We start from the raw sequence: 23,204 nt of genomic DNA on the forward strand, positions 1-23,204 counted from the left end.
TTTATTTCCAATTTCTATTCTTATATATAAATAAGTTTTGTCATTGGTTTCTCACATTTTCCTCTGAAGAGCTTTTCAGATGAATAAGAAAAATTCTGGATTGTTTCAGGGTCTTACATTGAAATATGTTCATTGAAATATTTTTCTTTTTGGAATTCTTAAGAACAGAACAAGGATAGTGCCTAGACTACAGTTAAGTTTTCCCCAGATTTATGATTTCCCTAGTCTTTGCCAGGTCAACTCTTTGTTGTGGTTCATTCTTTCTGGTTCTTCTATTACTCTCAAATTATAAAGCTCATTCATATACTTGTTCTAGTATAGGTAGCAAAAGAGTCTTAGACAGTTTTCCATTTCCATGGAAATTGGTCTAAAAGAATGATACTTCCGCAGAAAAGTTCTGCTCTGGAATTGTTGCTCTCTTTTCAGAAACAGCAAATTCCTATAGCCTATGTAAGTGTCTCGCAGAATTTTATCATTCTTTGCTCTGCCCTGACAGGGAAATCTCAGCTGGTTTGGGAATCTTAATACTCAGCTCAGAATTTTGGATGATATGTAAGTCTGTTTCTGGTAGACTTTCTATAATTCACAAGTCTTACTTCTCAGAACAGGCTTCCTTGACCAATCTGGTCCTTCCTGTATAGAGAAGTCTGCAGCATATCTCTGAAGGGTATTCATTCTTGAGACAAAACTATTATTGACCCAGCCTGTTATTGTTCATCCTCAGTGATCTCAAGGAGAAGCAATGCTGGAGAGGTAGAGCTCTTTTTGCTGATGCGTGTTTGATTACCCTTCTGAGCCACCACATGCCTGCAGTTCATGTTGAAACTTTTTCTAAATTCTGCTGTACCTGGGAGGGTAGTTAGGAAGTGTCTCAGTACTGCCAGTTCTAGTGTGCTTCTATTGTCACTGAAGGCAATGGTCTAAGTTTGTTGAGGGTGTTCTTTAGGAAAAACAATTGCTTTATATCTTTAAAGTATAGAGTTTTTTGATAAAGTGAATCCATATTCCCCAGAGCTTTGCCTCTAAGGAATATACTTCCTTTGTGCATAGCCGAGATTTTGGAGCTTCAGGGAAAATATAATGCTCAGAGTATCTATATGCTCGTGGACCAAGCTTTCAAAACCCCCTCTCTTTCTGTGTTGTGTTTTCTGTTTTCCATCTTGAGCATTCCCAGGACCAAACTGAAGGATGAGAATTCAGGCCTAGGGACTGATTTTACAGTTTGGTCACACCTAGACTGTGCGTTGGGTTGCTTTCTCTTTGACCTCTTTAGAGACTAGTGAACCTCCATTCATTTTAGTCATAAATGAAACTATTTCAATTTTAATAACACTTTCCTCTTTCAGGTACTTTTATAAAATTCTAGAGAGAACAACCGTGAACACAAGGCATGGATTTTTCTTCAAGAGAGATTAGTGGAGAATTATTAGAACTAGAAGTCTGGATGAAATAGTAACATTTTTAGTTTACTGGAAAGTTTTACCTCTGCATTGTACTTCTTAAAACCATTTTCCTTTAATACAACAACTTTATGAGGTGTTTTTAATTTAGACATGAGGAAATTAATGTTCAGAGAGGCTGAGTATCTGTTATAGTCAGTGAGTTAATATCTGAACCCAGATCTGCTTGAAATTCGTCCCATCTGATAATCTACATCCCTAAACTCAGGGCCTCAAAGAAAACTCCCATCTTGATGCATGGGATTCAGACTTCTTATTAGGTTCCTGTCCTTCTCTGTCATGGCACCCTTGTCCCGGGACTCATTGAGAACCTAGAATGATTACTTCTGGCTTTAGTTTCATTATCAAAATCTATTGTCATGTGTAACCAAGAAGAACCAATAATTTTTTTAAAGGATACATAGTTAACAATGGAATCTCAAAGAACCTGGTAATAGACTGAGATTTACAATTTTTTTTATAGGTAAAGAATAGCATTTGAGCTGGGAATAGTAATAGATGAGCAATGGATGGTTCTGTAAAGGGCTACGTTAGGACCTTGTGTAACATAACTCTTATGTTGAGATCTTTATTTGTAAACATGTTAAATTATTTAGTTTCATTGTGTAGGATTGCTATAATTTTATTGAAAATTTAGCTATATTCAAATAGCACTACAAAATTAAAAGCAGCCTTATTCAAAAGTGAGTATAACATCATTCTGAGCAAGTTTTGTTGGAAATGTATATCTAAATTTCAGTTTGATGTATATTCTTTCTCAGTGATCTTACTATTTTTACACAACTTTACGTAGATAAATTGATTTAGATACAAACATTTGTATTTAGAAAGCCATAATTCGTCAAAACTTTTCTGAACACTATAAGAAAGTTGAGTTTCCCTACGTTTTGTCCCTTAAAAGATACTTTGCCTTATTAATGACCTTCAGGAGTTTTCAAGTATATATCCCAATACATTTCAGTTCTTCAATATTTGTATTTTTGTTTATTTAGTTTGGTTTCAATTATGGAACTCCCTTTAAAAGAATCATGTTTATTAAGTTGAATTTTACTGGATTGGGATTTTTATTTCTGGTTTTAAATGAAAACAATTTTTTTGTGTATTCTTCAGATGTTTTGGCAAGCCAAGAACAGCAGATGAATGAGATAGTTACAATTGATCAACGTGAGTATTCATGCCCATAATATTGACCAGTTGAATCATTAAGAAATCTTCACTGGGCACGCACGGTGCTTGCTACCCACCTATGATTCCAGTGACTTGGGAGGCTGAGGCAGAAGGATCTATCACAAGTTATGACCAGCCTCCACAACTTAGTGAGAGCCTAAGCAACTTAATGAGATCCTGTCTCAAAGTAAAAATAAATAAATAAAACGGACTGGTAAAGCACCTGTGGGTTCAATCCCCAGCACCAAAAGAAGAAAAAAATCTTTTATTTGAATACTGTAAGGTAGTAAAAAAATGTTTTACTAAAGTTTTTATTAAAGATTTTTAGATATACAGAAAAATAAAGTATAACTAACTCCTGTGTACCCCATAAGAAATACAATGATATGTCAGATTTACCTGTTGTAGATCCTATTTTCTTCTAACTAAAGAACTATCATCAACTTGAAGTTTATTATCATTTATATAATTTGTATCTCTACCAGCTATGTTACTGTAAACTTTATAGCATTGTTTTGCACATGTTTAAAGGTTTTGGGTAAAGTGGTGTTAAATATTGTACGTATTCTTCTGTACCTAGCTTTTTACTTAGCATCATATGAGACAAACCTTTATGAGTTAGTTGCAACTTCTTTCATTTTCATTGCTGAATAGTATTTTTTTAAATGTATGAACGTCATTGAATGGGTATTTGTAAGGTAGTGTCACAGGTTTTTTAACCTTTCCACCTTAGTAGGTAGTGCCACAGTTTTTCTCAAAGTGGTCTTATGAATTTGTCTTCTTACTAGTAGCGCAATGTGTGTTTATTTGTCCAAATTTTCTCCAACATGTTATACAGTTTTCTTTTATATTTAGAAACAAATGTTTCTATATTATAATTCTTTGTCTAATGTCTACAGTGTTACTTCAAAATAAAGAGACTAACTCTTCACTGTTAAGATTTACAAATATCATACCCCATTCTCTGAAATTTTACAAATTTAATTCAGAACTGTTGTGAATTAAGGCTTTCTTATAAGGAAACCTTGTCTTGATGTAGTTAGAAGGACATTAGTTAAATTGATTGCATTTAAAGTCATTCAGTAATTATTTTGAAAGAAAAAAATTTCTCCCTTTTCTTGCAGCCGTGCAAATTATTCCAGCATCAGTGCAGTCTGCTACTCCAACTACTATTAAAGTTATAAATAGTAGTGCAAAGGCAGCTAAAGTACAAAGAGCCCCAAGGATTTCAGGGGAAGATAGAAGCTCACCTGGAAACAGAACAGGTATTTTTGCATTAACTGGTACTTATAAAACTTATCAAATTATAGTTTGTTTTATTTCACTGTATGAAAATGTTAATAAGAACTATTTTTCTGGCAGTATTTCACATTATTTGTGAAAACAAACATTTGTTTTGCCACCCCTAAGATCTGCGTGTTGCCTGTGTGTTGTGTTAATTTGTAACATTGTGGACGATAACTTGTCCATTTTGTTAATTTAGGAAACAATGGTCAAATCCAACTATGGCAATTTTTGTTAGAACTTCTTACTGATAAGGATGCTCGAGACTGTATTTCTTGGGTTGGCGATGAAGGCGAGTTTAAGTTAAATCAGCCTGAGCTTGTTGCACAAAAATGGGGACAACGCAAAAATAAGCCTACAATGAACTATGAGAAACTCAGTCGTGCATTAAGGTAAGCATTTATATCTGCTTTTCCCAATGTCAAGCCTTCTAAAAGGTAGTTTCATATTCTGGTTGTAAACATTTTATGTAGTGATACTAAATTATTTTGGCTTTTTCATATATGTTTTATATATTTTTTTTTCTTTTTTTTTTTTTTTTTTTTTTTTTTTGCGGTGCTGGGGATCAAACCCAGGGCCTTGTGCTTGCAAGGCAAGCACTCTACCAACTGAGCTATCTCCCCAGCCCATATGTTATATTTTTTAAAAAACTAAGATTTTTATATATGTTATGTCAAAAATGACCCTTTAAAAAGATCTTATTAATAATTTTGAGGTACATAAAGTATTTTGTAAATTGTTATCTGATTTAAAAGCATATAGTATGCTGTTCAAAACCAGAGTGTTTAATCTTTGAGGTCTTATCATTTTCACAGCAGATAAAGATGCTGTCATTTGCATAGCTAAATTAAGCGAATATAAATTTTTTAACAAATATGCAATTATTGTCTTTTATTTTTAGAATTAGATGCAAAATATTGGTTCCTTTTTCTGGTTTTTCTCTTTTACAGTTTGCCTAAATCTAAATATCCAACCTTTACATTAATAAAATTGGAAGAGTATAAAATGGTGTAACTTTCCATAAGTAATATAGTAGTATGAATTTTTCTTTCTCACTCCCTCTCTTTTTCTTGAGACAGTCTCCTTATGTTCCCCAGGCTGTGCTCTATATTGTGATCCTTCTGCCCTGGACTCGCAAATAGCGGAGGTTACAGGTGTGTGCCCCTGTGCCAAACTTAATAGTATAAAATTTTTTGACATAACTTTCTATCAGAAATCATACTTACTACAGTGATGGAAACTCACTGTATCTGATGGAAAGAATATATATGAATATCATTGAATTATATATAATTTGAAGGAAGAAGAGAACATAATAGTTTTGCAGTTTACCACTGTGTTTGTAAATAACATGCTTTTACTGCTGCTGTGTATTTCACCTGGCCCTTATCTATTAGTTTCTCACTGAGAGATTAATGATTTAGCTCTCACCACTATACATATACATACCCTTTCCATGCCCTCATCTCAGTGTAATTATATGGAGATTAGATCTGTATTCATTGTTCCAGGATTATGGCCATTACATAGTTTACCAAAAATATTTTTCTTTTCCAGAATGACCTTTTATTTTCCTTGGAATATATAAGTGAAATGGTTAGTTTTTATTCTGCTTATTACTTAATCTCAAACATTTTGCCAACTATTCAGATTCCTTTCTATGTAATCAGAATTAAAACTGCCATCTTTGACACTTGATAAAGATTGTGTATATAGTCCCTCAAAATTCTAGGTAGCTTTTAGAATTAATAATTAGAAGATCAGTTCTCCCCACATTGATCTAAGTTTCTTTTTTTTTTTTTTTTTTTTTTTTTGTGGTGCTGGGGATTGAACCCAGGGCCTTGTGCTTGCAAGGCAAGCACTCTACCAACTGAGCTACATCCCCAACCCTGATCTGAGTTTCAATATAGCAAACAGCAAAATCTGAAATGCTTTTTCATAGTTGATGATCTAGATAATTGTAAAATTTATATATGTAAATTTCTATCTTTATGTAAGATTAGCAAAGTAGAAAGACTTGCTCTTCAGAATATTGAGACTGACTCTAAAGCTACAATAATAAAATAGTATACTATCAAGTTTCTTCCACATCTAGCATGGGAGAGGGAAAGGGTTTCTGTCATAGGGATAGGCTGGCTATAAATTAACTGCTAAGAAACTACTTAATAGAAGAACCACAGAAGACAATTACCTTTTGAAGCAGGGTGTGACCAATTGAGCCATACCAATCTGGCTCTAATAATAATGGAAGAGCCCACCTGTCCCTTATTTATAGTCGCATAGGTAAAAGGGGGACCAGGAGGAGTTGCTTCTGTGAGGAACAGGATGGGGTGGAGTTAAGGAAGCCATTTTGCTCCAGCGGGTCACATGACACATCCAAGACACGCAGATTCCAGCAGTGAGCCACTCTCATGGATACCACATGCCTTAAGCCATCTGGAATAATTTCTCATTGATTGCCAGTTCCTGAAAACCAGATTTCCTGTCTGACAGCTCACCAAGCCTGGTTTTGCTAGTCACAGATGGCTTCCCACCGTATACTATTTGTTTAAAGATAGACAATAGAGTAGAATAGGAAGCCCAAATGTAACCAAGAATATATTACCTTTGATTTAAAGAAATAAAACAGTGGGAAGAAAGCATGAAGAAAATTTACTTTCCAGTCAGCAGTGGTAGGGTAATTAACAACCCATTTGGGGATGACACTTGACTGCTTCCTCATATTATACCAAACATCAGTTCCATGTAGATTGTTGCAAAATAGGAAAACATCTAGAGACACCTCCATGATTGCAGGTAACAGTTACAAATATTTAAGCAATTTAAAGGACTGACCCTAAAGGAAAAAATCAGTAAATTTCACTATATTTAGATTAAGAATTTCTGGTCATCAAAGTCATCATTAAGAGAATGAAAGGCAAGCCACACAAATCTATCGTAAGAATTGTATCTGGAATAACTGAAGAACTCTTAAAATCAATAGGAAAATTTTTGTAAATGGGCAAAAGATTTAAGTAGATAATTCAGTTAAGAGATTATTCAAGTGGCCAGTAAATACATGCAAAGATGCACCACTTCATTAGTAATTAGGGAAATGCAGTTTGAAATCACAATAAAATGATATAGCACATTCTGGGGCCAGGATAGTCACAGTTTAGATAACCAGTACCAAGTATCGATGAGGATCCCCTCCCCCCTCCCTCCTTTCCCCTTCCCCCACCCTGCACACACACCTACCCCTCCCTCTCTCTCTCTCTCTCTCTCTCCTCTCTCTCCTCTCTCTCCTCTCTCTCCTCTCTCTCCTCTCTCTCCCCCTCTCTCTCTCTCTCTCCCCCCTCTCTCTCTCTCTCTCTCCCCCTCTCTCCCCCTCTCAGGTTTGTTGTAAATGGACACAATACCTTTATTTTATTTATTTATTTGTATGTGGTGTTGAGCATGGAACCCAGTACCTCACATACACTAGGCAAATACTCTACTACTGAGCTACAACCACAACTCAGCAATTGCTTTTTCAAGTAGATACCAGAAAAGAAGTGTCCATGAATGTCCACACATATACTTATAATATTCCCAAATCAGAAACAAACCAAATATCAGAAGTAGAGGGGATAAATCAGTTGTGGTATATTCATACAATGAAGTACTGTGCATCCATGAAAGTAAACTGCTACAATGATATTGAAGAAACTCACAAACATGATGTTCAGAAAGGAAATCCAGACCCAAAAGACTGCATACTGTATGAACCCATTTATGTAGTACAGTTTTAAAAAACAGGAAGATTCAACCACAGCATTTAGGGATATATATTTAGGTAATTAAAAAAATAAGCAGTGAAATGACTGTCATGAAGCAGGCTTGTGTTTACCTTTTAGAGTGGGAGGGATGATTATTGGGAGGGCACCTAGGGGGATTCTGGGAGCTGGCATTGTCTATTTAGAACTGGGTTGATAGAATGTTCACTGAGCAGTTAACTTTGTGTCCTTTGTGTGATATAATTCACATTTAGAAAGGTTTGAAAAGAATTCAGGTTTTAAAAAAAGGAAGAAAGGAAACATCCTTGAAAATACAAGTGTCGTGAACCTTTCTACTTTTTCATTTTAGGGAGAGAACAAATGCAGTAATTGCTGCTGTATGTAGTTCTGTGATGCATCTACTAGATTGAAGAAAGGAAATATTAAGTAAAATAAAAGTTTGTGCATGTATTTTCTTTCACCTCTAAGAAATATGGTATCAATTCCGTTTTCCACTTAGAAAGATGAAACTACTTTTCTTCTAGATTTTCCGTTTTTTTTCCAGTGTCTGTTACTACAGCCTAGTATATTAATGTAGGAATTTTCTTAAATTGAAATGCTTACAGCATTTTAAACGGGATGACAAGGAATTGGTGGTTTAGTAGGCTGAGATCCAAATTCTGTATTAATGTAATGATAAAAAAGAAAACATAGGACTCTGCCCAATGTGTTAGTATCTTTTACTAGGAAATGAGACTGTTACATTTTTGCTATTCTGCAGTTGAGTAAAGATGGCATAATTTGCTGTATATAGATGAGTCATTTCATTAATGGATTCTTAATTAAGCCAAGTGACTTTTAGAATAAAATTCCACTAAATGTGGTAGTTTATATCACAGGTACAGTTGCAAAATAGTTGTTCCTTTGTTGATAGCTCTTTTTCAATGGGCAGTGCAATTTTAAGATAAGGGCTTCACAGTCTGCCAGCCCAGAAAAGAGCTTGACTTCTCTTTTTCTCCCTCTGTTGTTCAGTTATCAGTGCACAGTAGTAAGTCTTGTTTTCCAAAGTAAATACGAATCCAAGTCTTTTTCCATCTCCATAGGAAGCAACAGGGAGCTAGACTTCTAAAGTAGATTCCCTCAAATCTGTTTATATAGAGTTAGAAACATTGTTTCTTTATAGTGTTGATTTCCTTTTTTTCTATATTCTTTGTTCTTCAAATCCTTTTACTTATTCATTTGAAACCCCTGTTGAGTTTGAGTAATTTCTCTGAAATTGGGAAAGCATTTGTATAGTTAAAATGATAAGTCTGAAGGTATGTCTACATCATAATAGAATTTACACAATTCACAGAAATGGACATTCAGCAATCTGTAGAATATGTAAATCAGTTTTTTAACTGCCTGAATTCTTATTAACATAGCTTGTATTTTATAGAGGGCTAACTATGTGCCTGTCATTGTGTGCTAAGCACTTCACAAAGATTATCCTTTAATCCTCAATAATTCTGAGGGTAAGTACTGTTTTTAACCTCATTTTATATATGAGGAATTAAAACTTAAGAGTTAATTTGATTTTCCTGTGGTACCAAAGACACTATGTCCAAATGCTGGGTTTTGAATCTTGGCTTTTGACTCAAAAACCTTTGTTAGCTTCTACTGCCATTCCCAGGTTTTTGTTTTTCTTGTTTTATTTAATAATTATGTTTGGTTTTAAATCTCTTTTATCACAGTTGTTGAAAATTTGCTTTGAAAGTTTGGTATTACTTCAGTGTTAACTGCTGTTGTTGTAAGTGTGTAATAACAGGCTTCTGCTTATGGAATAATCTGTGAAACCTAAGAAGTTTTAATTTTTACGTAGGTTCTAATGTGGTGTTCTCTTTTTAAAGGTATTATTACGATGGAGACATGATTTGTAAAGTTCAAGGAAAGAGATTTGTGTACAAGTTTGTCTGTGACTTGAAGACTCTTATTGGATACAGTGCAGCAGAATTGAACCGTTTGGTCACAGAATGTGAACAGAAGAAACTTGCAAAGATGCAGCTCCATGGAATTGCCCAGCCAGTCACAGCAGTAGCCCTGGCTGCTGCTTCGCTGCAAACAGAAAAGGATAACTGAGACCCAGGACTTTCTGGGACTCTAAGGTCTTTCTTAAATATCTAGAGCAAGTATTGCTCTTACCTTTATTACCGAATTTGAACCTTCTTTTATTTCTAGATTGTACAATCTGATGCATGATTTTTTTACAAATATTTCATACTCTTGTGAATTTGGATCTTTTTACTTTGAGCATATATTTTAGAATATGTGTATGTTAAAGGATCACCACAATGTTGGCCACTTGAAAGCAGCTTCATTGTGGGATAGTTTGTTAACAGGAAAGCTAAACTGGTCAGTATTAATGTCTAGCCCTACCAAAAATAACCAGTAGCATCTGAAGATGAAACATAAATGAAGTATCTCCAGGAAACAGTCTGGCTTAACTATTTTTGAAAATATAAACTGTTTCCTCTCTCTGCTGCTTTAGATGTTGCTTTACATAGAACCAGAAAATAGATTTCTCAGCTAAAGCATGTGTGCCTGTTTCATCTAATCAAGCAGAGCTAAAATATTCAAATCAAATAAAATTATAATAATATTAATAAATTACTAAGCTAAGAGTATCAGGTTATTAAGGTAATTTATATATTTGCAAGTAAAGAACAATAGGAAGTTGACTGACAAAGAGCAATGCTAAAGAAGGAGATCCAGGTTTAAATCTGGCTTAACTCAAGCCATTGTTAAGGGTTTTCTGTATAGATTATTCATTATGTCAGGCCAAGAATTTAAATTATTTTGAAGGAGGCATTTAATTCTAATAAACCAGCTGTTACAACAATTCTAAAATGATCTCTGTTTTTCCTGTCAGAGATTTAAAAAAACTGAAAAAGTATACCTCAACCAGAAAATAAAAGTTTGATTTGGTGTGACTTCCTTTTTTTTTTTTTTTTTTTTTAAATTAGTCTGCAGTGCTGATTAATTATGCAGAGCAGCTTATATATTCCTGTGGTTTTGAATGAAATGAAGACTTTAAATCAGATAGTAGTACTTTACCTTTCAAAAAGTTAGTAAATAACTTGCAGATAGTTACAAAAGGAAAATTTAACCTCCATTATTTAGGCAGTCTTCTCTTCAAAATGAAACTTCCCACTTTTAATTTTTTTGTGTTTGTGTACAAATATCCATATACATGTCCAGTCGATTTCTTTATACATATGCACATGTATATGAAGATATACAAAAGGGAATTTATTAATTTATTTTTAAAAATGTTTAAAGAAATCTTATATGAAATTCCTTACTATGAGCTAACACTAAACAGAAATGGCTAGAAAAGTCTTTGTTCTCTTTTTGTTGTTTGTTTTAAGGGATCACGCATGAATCATGATATGAGAGACTGGCAGATAGCTTTGACTGGAGCAAGTTGACCTTCAAATACTTCATACATTTCCTTTAAATTTCCTTTAAATTCATCCCCCAAAACAAGTTTAAAGGAGCTCAATGTTGACAATCTAGGAGGAAAGAACTGTGGTAATACAAGCCAAGTGATACAATACTAAGTAGGGTTTGGAATGAGTCAGGAAGCAGGGATCTTAGAGACAAGATAAATCTGTTGTTCTACTTTTCTGGTAACCTTAAATCACAATTTTAACTGTTTAAGAACTGCAGCATCTATTCATTTATTTTGTATTAAGTCCTTTAATATTCTGCAAAAAATACCTAAAAGTAAAAGTTGTACCTTTCATTTTTACTATTTCATAAACAGACAGTAGACTGACAAGTTATTCAAGCAATTCAGGCACTGTTATTTGAAAGATATCTGAGTGGAATAACAATATGAAATATAGAAGCCCTAACATCAGGTAACAAATAGGTAGTGATAAAGAAGGCTTGTCTTATCTTACAGCCTAGGGAGTTGACAAGTCACTTACTGTTTAAAAAAATACATGTATTCTTCTGTTATATTAGGAGCTTAAAAATCTTTACATTTAAATTTAAGATGCTTTTGAGACATTATGTTAAAAGTATTAGCCAAGAGGACAGACTTTGTTTATGTCTCATTTATTTGTGAATGTTTTAAAGGCAGGAATACATTTCTTCTAGATCCCTAAAATCAGATTTATTTTTTGTCTCCTCTAAGATTTGGGGGTTAGGGTTTAAAATCTACATTCTATCTGCTATCTTCTTTTGGCAGTTCTTACTGTTCATCATAATGTGAACAGATCTCATACATGATCTGATGCTGTTTCTTCTTCACCGCCATTTTGTGCACCATAACATAGGTAATGTGACTGATTTCTCCAACTGATTCAAGAAGCTTTCATTACTTTGTCTTGACTTATATATAAAGTATTTCCATTGTTCTTATTGAAGTTACAATTAAGTATTCTTTTCCTCTATTAAAAAAACTTGTGAAAGAAAGTAGAATTCATGCTATTCATTCTTTGTTTTTATGAAGTTTTCATATATAGGCCATATTCAAAGGAAGACATAAAATTATTGATCATTTTTCTGTACCTTATTAAAGTACAAGAATAATGAAATGTTTACTTGTGTTTTAAAACTTTTTTCCATGGATAGTTTGCATAGAGCCAACTCTCATATGTATCTTGCTAGCCTGAAACCTGAAAGTCTGCATTGGTACTAGAAAAATCAAACAAATTAAGCAGGATTGCTAAGTGTGGAATTTTCACTTGAGTCAACTGGTCCTTTATTCATTTGGTATCAATCCATGTAAATTAGGAAAAAATTTTTAGTTGTTTTCTTCCCAGATTAATGGTGATACTCACTTTGAAATTCTTTTAAAGGGTTGTACCTCCAAATATTTTTGGTGAGGTCTACTATTTTTCACATTCATTTTTGCTACTGCCTCTTATAAAAAGAACTAGTGTATCCTTGAAATAGCACAAAAATGTTTTAAAATTTATAACTGCAAAACAAACCTGTGACTAACTTAATGTCTTCAGATCTAAAGGGTATAAAAATATTAACACTTAGATATTACACTTATTGCCAGGAAAAAATATTCTCAGTCTTTTGTAAAAGGGAGGAAGATTTTTGCATACATTTTTACTCTTTAAATAAAGACACTTATACTATCATAATAACAATTATGTATTTCTTTGTGGTTTTTTTGTAATTTACATAAAACAGTTATTTTCTATTTTTACTCAGATAAATATTTGTGCATAAAATGTAAAAATAGTAAAATGAGAAAAATAAAACTATTATACAATATGTTCTTGTGTTGTTGCAGATATTTTTTTCATGAAAACAAATAGTATTGGGGGCTGGAGTTGTGACTCAGTGGTAAAGCACTTGCCTAGCATATGTGAGGTACTGAGTTCAATCCTCGGCACCACATAAAAACAAATAAATAAAATAAAGGTCCATTGACAACCACGACTAAAAACTATTAAAAAAACAAACAAACAAATAGTATCAAATTCCTGGGGTGTTTGAATGAAAGTCTAATGGTCCACTTCCGATGTGTTGTGTGTTTGATTCCTATATATTTCTTAAAAACTTTGAATATGATGATTCCGGCACCCAGCACACACATACTGACGTGAAGAGGGCCTAGCAATTTGTGAAAAACAGATTCCACTGAAATTAGTTAGTAGGTGTTAGTCTTTTAGAAAATTAGTGAAATCTCATCCACAAAGCCACACTGTTTTAGAATAGTAACTGGTGAACTGATAAGACTAAATACTTGTCCAAATGCAAGTTTATTAAGCTGTAAACCTTTAGTTTAGGTTTTTTATTTAAATCACTTGCTCATGTTGGCTAACTAGCAATAAGATATTTCAGGCAGGACCAGAATGTGAAGGAATAGAAGGGTTCCGAGGAGAACATCACTTGTGCCTTTATGTTCAAGCAGTGATCAAACTGACATGCTTAAATAAGAAGCTAATGTTAGTATGAATTAAATTGCTTTAAAATATGCAATCTAATTTATCTAGTTTAGAGTGATGAAAATCATCAACTAGGACATTAATGTGGTACATTTGTTTGTCCAAGACTTCAATATTTTGTATGTATAGCTTTACAGTTAAAATTTACAGGGCAAGAATATGTATAAAATGCTTTTTACTGATAAACTGGCTGCTTTAAGAACTTTGTGAAGGACCAGTTTTTTATTTCCATTGTGTTACAGACATTTTTAAAGTAAGAAATGTACTAAAAGCCAGGAAGGGGAAAGAAGTTATTCTTTAATGAATATATAGTTATAGTTTTACAAGATGAAAAACTCCTGGAGATCAGTGCTGAGCTCTTTTAAAATAGTTAAGATGGTTACAGTTTTTTCCCACATGAATAAGAATGAATAGATTTCAGACATGAGATTACTTTCAAATTGCTATAATTTCCTCAATGTCTGTACTTGCCCTTCTGTGAACTTAAAACAGTTTACAGGCTGGCTGTGCTGCTTCAAAATAATTTGTCATCAAACAAGGAATGTCTTTCTTAACTAATTATGGCAATGTCAATGGTCTTTGAAAATTGTAATCTGAGGAATTCACTTTCTCATGTCTGCTAACAAGGTGGTTAATTTCAGATCTTTACTCCTTGATACAAATAACACCCAGTTAACACTAATCCTATTTTTATAGGGGTCATCACAGTAACTACATATGAATGGAATAGAACACTTGGATAAGTTATTGATTATAAGCAACTCCTTAATTCACTTGCTTAGCAGTCTGTGTAAAAGTTTGGCTCTTAAAATCTACATTCTAAAAGGAAAAGTAAAACTTTCCTATCTATAGGTTTTAATTTTGGGATGGCAGTTTATAATAACCTATTAGTACATTGATAAACAACATCTGTGTGTGGTTGAACCAGAATGTTCACTTCATTTGGTGGTGGAAAGGAATTTCTGCATTAAGAATCCCATGACATGGTTCTGTCTGAAGCTCTCAGGTCACAAAACAGGACATTTTATTTTATTTTTATTTTTTTGCAGTTCTGGGGATTGAACCCAGGGCCTTGTGCAGGTGAGGCAGGCACTCTACCAACTGAGCTATATCCCCAGCCCCAGGACATTTTATTTTAAATGAAATTGTTTACTTATTAAAATCAGTCCTATTGACCTAAATGTATTAGTTAGTTAATTAAATAACATTTACTACACACCTTCAATCCTGGAAGATCAGAAACAAACTGTGGTTCCAGTTTTGACATTAACCAGATGCAAAATTTGGGGCAAGTCTTTTAACCTCTCTGCTCCTTCATTTCTTGTTTTCTAAGCTCCATCCATATGCTTACAGTGCAGGGCTGTTGAGAGAACCAAGTAAGCTGGTTTATGTGTAAGCATCTTGGAACTAACTAAGTAGACACAAGGTCTGGAAAAGAAAAGAGTGCCCTTCAAAGAATCCAGTCTTGTGCATTGAAATTGGTGCTCACTTCATTTAAAAATTTAAAAGATCCTATGTTCATATATGAGTACCAGTGGTAACTGCACATCATGGTCAACCACAAGAATAGGAAGTCATACTCCATATGTGTATGTGTCAAAATACACTTAAAAAAGAGCTGGGTACAGTGGTACACACCTGTAATCCTAGCTACTTTTCCTGTTTCAAAATTATCAAAGGGGTTTGGAGTTGAAGTTCAGTGGCACAGTGTCCCTGGGTATAAATATATATATTTAAGTATATATAAATATACATAATTATATATTTATATGTAAATATATATAAATACATAAAAGCGTGTTGAATGGCTGAATGAGTGACTCAGTGAATAATGACTAATTCTACTCTCTTACATATGTCAAGCACTTTACCCTTTCACTTACTCTTTTCAACTCTAAAGTACATAAAGGTAACTTTTTGTTTTTGTTTTTGTTTTTTACAAATGGAGCCATTGAGGCGTAAAAGTTTATACAACTTTGTCAAATGCACAGGCCAAGCTAGAATTAAAGCCAATGCTAGTGCTTTCATTAAGGTAAATCTGTCTCAATAGATTTCTCGAACAGTTGCATCAGTGAAAGAAAGATGTATCTAATATTCTATCAAGTAAGCATTCCAAAACACTGAGTACCTTTCTTATGTCTCTTGACTTTTGTCTTACCCAAAGTGAGTCTACACTAAATTTTTAAGACCCATCATCCTCCAATAAGTTAATGAAGTTTTATAAAATATAACCAACACATTTAAAATAATGACTCTAGGTAGTCATTACAAACTGCTGCTAAAATCATCAGCGGAAAAGTCTGCCCATACCTGAATGCACCTGTCAATCTTAACATCATAATGACAGCCATCATGTGCCTCCTGACACAATGCATTGGGATTACTCTCACCAAAAAAGAAATTGAACCAGAATCTGATAAATCCTCCAGATTTAAGTACCAGTCTGTAGGAAATAAAGGGCATAGAGAAATGCACACACATATACAAGCTCCACAAACTACAAATGAAAATAACACAAGCACAAGGGGAAAAATTGCAATAAAATATCAACTACAGGAGGAAAATGTGGACTTAAAGAGATATAGAGGTCTTCATGTATGATTACACTACTGGTGTAACTCAGCACCATGCACAGCCAGAGGAATGAGGAATTATGTTCCATTTGTATACAGTGTATCAAAATGCATTCTGTCATGTATAACCAATTAGAACAAATTAAAAAAAGAGAAAAAAGCAATTATCACATAAAAAAAGAAAAAAGTCTTTTTATTCAACCAAATGTAATATGTGATCTTGTGTGGATTCTTTTTTTTTATTGTAAACAAATGGGATACATGTTTTTTCTCTGTTTGTACATGGCATAAAGGCATACCATTTGTGTAATCATAAATTTACATAGGGTAATGTTGTTTGATTCATTCTGTTATTTCTTCCCTTCCCTCCCAACCCTCCCACCCCTCTTTTCCCTCTATACAGTCCTTCCTTCCTCCATTCTTGCCCCGCTCCCTAACCCTAACTCTAACCCTATCACTAACCCCTCCCACACCCCATTATGTGTCATCATCCACTTATTAGCGATATCATTCGTCCTTTGTTTTTTTGAGATTGGCTTATCTCACTTAGCATGATATTCTCCAATTGCATCCATTTGCCTGCAAATGCCATAATTTTATCATTCTTCATGGCTGAGTAATATTCCATTGTATAAATATACCACAGTTTCTTTATCCATTCATCAATTGAAGGACATGTAGGTTGGTTCCACAATCTGGTTATTGTGAACTGAGCAGCTATGAACATTGATGTGGCTGTATCTCTGTAATATGCTGATTTTAAGTCCTTTGGGTATAGGCCAAGGAGTGGGATAGCTGGGTCAAATGGTGGTTCCATTCCAAGTTTTCTAAGGAGTCTCCACACTGCTTTCCAGAGTGACTGCACTAGTTTGCAGCCCCACCAGCAATGTATGAGTGTACCTTTTTCCCCACATCCTCGCCAACACCTGTTGTTGCTTGTATTCTTGATAATCGCCATTCTAATTGGGGTGAGATGGAATCTTAGGGTGGTTTTGATTTGCATTTCTCTTATTACTAGAGATGTTGAACATTTTTCCATATGTTTGTTGATTGCTTGTAGATCTTCTTCTGTGAAATGTCTATTCATTTCCTTAGCCCATTTGTCGATTGGATTATTTGCATTCTTGATGTAGAGTTTTTTGAGTTCTTTATAGATTCTGGAGATTAGTGCTCTATCTGAAGTATGATTGGCAAAGATTTTCTCCCACTCTGTAGGCTCTTTCTTTGCATTGCTGATAGTTTCCTTTGCTGAGAGAAAGCTTTTTAGTTTGAATCTATCCCAGTTATTGATTCTTGCTTTTATTTCTTGTGCTATGGGAGTCGTGTTGAGGAAGTCTGGTCCTAAGCCGACATGTTGAAGCTCTGGACCTACTTTTTCTTCTATAAGATGCAGGGTCTCTGGTCTGATTCCGAGGTCCTTAATCCATTTTGAGTTTAGTTTCGTGCATGGTGAGAGATATGGCTTTAGTTTCATTCTGTTGCATATGGATTTCCAATTCTCCCAGCACCATTTGTTGAAGAGGCTATCTTTTCTCCATTGCATATTTTTGGCCCCTTTGTCTAGTATGAGAAAATTGTATTTATTTGGGTTTCTGTCCATGTCCTCTATTCTGTACCATTAATCCACCTTTCTATTTTGGTACCAATACCATGCCATTTTTGTTACTATTGCTTTGTAGTAGAGTTGAAGATCTGGTATTGCGATACTCCCTGCTTCACTCTTTCTGCCAAGGATTGCTTTAGCTATTCTGGGTTTTTTATTCTTCCAGATGAATTTCATAATTGCTTGTTCTATTTCTGTAAGGTACATCATTGGGATTTTAATTGGAATTGCATTGAATCTGTATAGCACTTTTGGTAGTATGGCCATTTTGACAATATTAATTCTTCCTATCCAAGAACATGGGAGATCTTTCCATCTTCTAAGGTTTTCTTTAATTTCTTTCTTTAGTGTTCTGTAGTTCTCATTGTAGAGGTCTTTCACCTCTTTTGTGAGATTGATTCCCAAGTATTTTATTTTTTTCGATGCTATTGTGAATGGGGTAGTTTTCCTAATTTCTCTTTCTGAAGATTCATCACTTACGTATAAAAATGCCTTAGATTTATGTGCATTGATCTTATATCCCGCTACTTTACTGAATTCACTTAGGAGATCTAAAAGTTTTCTGGTGGAATTTCCTGGTTCCTCTAAGTATATAATCATATCATCAGCAAATAGGGATAGTTTGAGTTCTTCTTTTCCTATTCATATCCCTTTAATTTCTTTGGTCTGTCTAATTGCTCTGGCTAGAGTTTCAAGGTCGATATTGAAAAGAAGTGGTGAAAGAGGGCATCCCTGCCTTGTTCCAGTTTTTAGGGGGAATGCTTTCAGTTTTTCACCATTTAGAATGATATTAGTCATGGGCTTAGCATAGATGGCTTTTACAATGTTAAGGAATGTTCCCACTATCCCTATTTTTTCTAGTGTTTTGAGCATGAAGGGATGCTGGATTTTATCGAATGCTTTTTCTGCATCTATTGAAATAATCATGTGATTCTTGACTTTAAGTCTATTGATATGGTGAATGACATTTATTGATTTCCTGATGTTGAACCAACCTTGCATCCCTGAGATGAAACTCACTTGATCATGGTGCACTATCTTTTTAATATGTTTTTGTATGCGATTTGCTAAAATTTTGTTGAGAATTTTTGTGTCGATGTTCATTAAGGATATTGGTCTGAAATTTTCTTTCCTTGATGTGTCTCTCTCTGGCTTAGGTATCAGGGTAATAGTGGCTTCATAGAATGAGTTTGGGAGGGTTCCCTCCTCTTCTATTTTATGGAATACTTTGAGAAGTATTGGAATGAGCTCTCCTTAAAAGTTTTGTAGAACTCGGCTGAGAACCCATCTGGTCCTGGACTTTTCTTTGTTGGTAGGCTCTTGATGACTTCTTCTATTTCATTACTTGAAATTGGTCTATTTAAATTGTGTATGTCCTCCTCGTTCAGTTTAGGCAATTCATATGTCTCTAGAAACCTGTTGATGTCTTCGAAATTTTCTATTTTGTTGGAGTATAGATTTTCAAAATAGCTTCTAATTATTTTTTGTATTTCAGTCGTGTCTGTTGTGATATTTCCTTGTTCATTCCGAATTTTAGTGATTTGGGTTTTCTCTCATCTTCTCTTTGTTAGTGTGGCTAAAGGTTTATCAATTTTGTTTGTTTTTTTGAAGAACCAACTATTTATTTTGTCAATTTTTTGTATTGTTTCTTTTGTTTCAATTTCGTTGATTTCAGCTCTGATTTTAACTATTTCCTGTCTTCTACTACTTTTGGTGTTGGTCTGTTCTTTTTCTAGGGCTTTGAGCTGTAGTGTTAGGTCGTTTATTTGTTGAGTTTTATTTCTTTTATTAAATGCGCTCCATGAAATAAATTTTCCTCTAAGTACTGCTTTCATAGTGTCCCAGAGATTTTGATATGATGTTTCTTTGTTCTCATTTACCTCTAAGAATTTTTTAATTTCCTTCCTAATATCTTCTGTTATCCATTCATCATATAATAGCATATTGTTCAATCTCCAGGTGTTGGAGTAGTTTCTGTTTTTTACTCTTTCATTTATTTCTAACTTCAATCCATTATGATCTGATAGAATACAAGGTAGTGTCTCTATCTTCTTGTATTTGCTGACATTAGCTTTGTGGCATAACATATGGTCTATTTTAGAGAAGGATCCATGTGCTGCTGAGAAGAAAGTATATTCGCTCTTGGTTGGATGGTATATTCTATAAATGTCTGTCAGGTCTAAATTATTTATTGTGTTATTGAGATCTATGGTTTCTTTGTTCAATTTTGTTTGGAAGATCTGTCCAGTGGTGAGAGAGGCGTGTTAAAATCACCTAGTATTATTGTGTTACGGTCTATTTGGTTTCTAAAATTGCAAAGGATTTGTTTGACATACATGGATGAGCTACTGTTTGGGGCATAGATGTTTATGATTGTTATATCTTGCTGATTTATGCTTCCCTTAAGCAGTTTGAAATGTCCTTCTTTATCCCTTCTGACTAATTTTGGCTTGAAGTCCACATTATCTGAAATGAGGATGGATACTCCAGCTTTTTTGCTGAGTCCATATGCATGGTATGTTTTTCCCCATCCTTTCACCTTTAGTCTATGGGTATCTCTTTCTATGAGGTGAGTCTCTTGCAGGCAACATATTGTTGGATCTTTCTTTTTAATCCAATCTACCAGTCTATGTCTTTTGATTGATGAATTCAGGCTGTTAACATTCAGGGTTATTATTGAGATATGATTTGTATTCCCGGTCATTTGGTTCATTTTTTAAATTTTATTTATTTATTTTTTTATTTTTTTGACACACCTTGGTTCCTCGTTTATTTGACAGTTCCTTTAGGATAATTCCTCCTTTTGCTGATTTGCTTCTTTATTTTTTATCTCTTCCTCATGGAATATTTTGCTGAGAATGTTCTGTAATGCTGGCTTTCTTTTTGTAAATTCTTTTAGCTTTTGTTTATCATGGAATGATTTTATTTCATCATCAAATTTGAAGGTAAGTTTTGCTGGGTATAAGATTCTTGGTTGGCATCCATTTTCTTTCAGAGCTTGAAAAATGTTGTTCCAGGCCCTTCTATCTTTTAGGATCTGGATTGAAAAATTTGCTGATATCCGTATTGGTTTCCCCCTGAATGTAATTTGGTTCTTTTCTCTCACAGCCCTTATAATTCTGTCTTTATTTTGTATGTTAAGTATTTTCATTATAATGTGCCGTGGTGTGGGTCTGTTTTAATTTTGTGTATTTGGAGTCCTATAAGCCTCTTGAACTTGATTTTCCATTTCATTCTTCAGATTTGGGAAATTTTCTGATATTATTTCATTGAATAGACTGTTCATTCCTTTGGTTTGTTTCTCTAAGCCTTCCTCAATCCCAATAATTCTCAAATTTGGCCTTTTCATGATATCCCATAGTTCTTGCAGATTCTGTTTATGATTTCTTACCATCTTCTCTGTTTGTTCAACTTTGTTTTCAAGGTTAAATATTTTGTCTTCAATATCTGAGGTTCTGTCTTCCAGGTGTTCTATCCTATTGGTTATGCTTTCTATGGAGTTCTTAATTTGGTTTATTGTTTTCTTCATTTCAAGGATTTCTGTTTGGTTTTTTTTTCAATATCTCTAACTCTTTATTGAAATGATCTTTTGCTTCCTGTATTTGCTCTTTTAACTGTCGATTGGTGCTATTATTCAATGCCTGCATTTGCTCTTTCATCTCCTCCTTCAATGCCTGCATTTGCTCTTTCATCTCCTCATTTGCTTCCCTGATCATTTTAATTATGTACATTCTGAACTCCCTTTCTGTCATTTCTTCTGCCATGCTGAATTTTATTGATGTAACATCTAGATTTGTTTGGGGCATTTTCTTCCATTGTTTTCTCACATTGTTCAGGAATCAGTGGGTCCTTAAGATATTGCATATTTCCTCTATTGACTTATCATGTCCCTGAAGATTGCTAGTATATCCCCTCTTATCCTTCAGTAGCCTGCAGTCTTGGAGGAAGTTGATAATGTGGTGCTCCACAAGGATGCAGCCTCTCTAGGGTTGGTGACCCTCAGGTGGGGTATATTCCCTGATAGTTGGCAGAGGTGCCTCCACTTGTTGACCAATGGTCATCCAATGGGGAACTAGGCTGCGGGCTGAGGCAAGGCCTGTCTCTGGTTTTAAAGTCCTTGTGGGAAAACCTCACCCGCCTGGGAAGACTCACTTGGTGGGGAGGCCTCGCTGGTCAGTTCCCCTCCTAGAGGTTCCTCTCAATCTACAACTACCGCCTGGGCTGGGCTGCCTTCCTCTGCAACGTTCCCAGGTGCCCGGACCTACCTCCTGGGCCTGGGAGCCTCACCCTTCGCAGACGAGTCTCCTTAGGCTGCCTCTCCTCAGAGAATCTGCCCGCAGTCCTGGAAACTTCGCTCCGCCCCTAGGTGTGTCTCTGTGCAGCTCTTCCACCAAGATGCCGCCTAGGTCCTGGGACCCTGCTCTGCACCTAATCGCCTGGCTATGCGGCCCCTCCTCTGAGCTGCCACCTGGAGCCCCATACAATAGCTCTGAGACCCAGAGACCCGCCACACACCTCTTCCTCTGGACAGCCACCTGGTTTCCGACGCAGTCACTAGGAGTCCAAGCAACTCACTTCGCGTCTCCTCCTCCCGCCAACTGCCCATAGCCCTAGGCAGTCACTCCAAGTCCAAGTTACCCACCCTGTTCCTCCTCCTCCTCAGGGTAGCCCCCTGGTGTTCAGGAGCAGTCGCTCGGAGACCAAGCGACCCACCACGCTCCTCCTGCAGGCAGGCCACTGGTGTTCAGGAGCGGTCGCTTTGAGTCCAAACAACTCACCACTCGCCTCCTCCTCTGGCAACCGCCTGTGGCTCTGATGCAGTCACTCCTAGACCAAGGGACCCGCCGCGCTTCTCCTCTTCCTCCGGGCAGCCCCCCAGTGTTCAGAAGTGGTCGTTCTGAGTCCAAACAGCTCACCACGCATTCCTCCTCAGGCAGCCACCTGTAGCTCTGATGCAGTCACTCCTAGACCAAGGGACCCGCCGCGCTTCTCCTCTTCCTCCGGGCAACCCCCCGGTGTTCAGAAGCGTTCGCTCTGAGTCCAAACAGCTCATCACGCAGCTCCTCTCAGGCAGCCGCCCGGAGCCCCAGTGGTTGCTCCGAGTCCAAGCGCTGTGCTGAGCCGCCTCCTCTACGATGATCCCAGTGGTCCGTGTTTACCTCTCCAGCAGGGGGGAGAGGTGTCTCGCCGAGCAACTCTTCTTCACCAAGTTCCCTGCGTACTGGGACTACCGCCCCATCCGGGACGCCTCCCCAATGGGAGAGACTCACCTGGCGGCTTTGAGTTGGTCCCAAGTCTCTCACTATCTCCTCTTTGAATCCTGCATCCTGGAGCAACATGAAATGCAGCCGCCCTCTAGTCCGCCATCTTGAAAATCCTTGTGTGGATTCTGATTAAATAAATCAAGAGAAATTGAGTCAATCAAAGGA

The 23,204-nt window shown here is 35.6% G+C and overlaps 1 protein-coding gene across 4 annotated transcripts in view; it reads left to right on the top strand.

The window, feature by feature from the left end:
- Positions 1 to 12,914, top strand: part of Gabpa (GA binding protein transcription factor subunit alpha) — a 45,051-nt gene extending 32,137 nt beyond the window's left edge. For all 4 annotated transcript variants that reach the window (XM_047564251.1, XM_047564250.1, XM_047564252.1 and 1 more), the window contains 4 exons: positions 2,571 to 2,624; positions 3,752 to 3,892; positions 4,111 to 4,303; positions 9,535 to 12,914. In XM_047564251.1, the coding sequence (XP_047420207.1) occupies positions 2,571 to 2,624; positions 3,752 to 3,892; positions 4,111 to 4,303; positions 9,535 to 9,763 (617 nt within the window). In that variant the 3' untranslated portion in view covers positions 9,764 to 12,914. The remainder of the gene's footprint in view (positions 1 to 2,570; positions 2,625 to 3,751; positions 3,893 to 4,110; positions 4,304 to 9,534) is intronic.
- Positions 12,915 to 23,204: the final 10,290 nt, after the last annotated feature.

The sequence above is a fragment of the Sciurus carolinensis genome, chromosome 9 (assembly GCF_902686445.1).
Source record: "Sciurus carolinensis chromosome 9, mSciCar1.2, whole genome shotgun sequence".
Classification (NCBI taxonomy): Eukaryota; Metazoa; Chordata; class Mammalia; order Rodentia; family Sciuridae; genus Sciurus; species Sciurus carolinensis.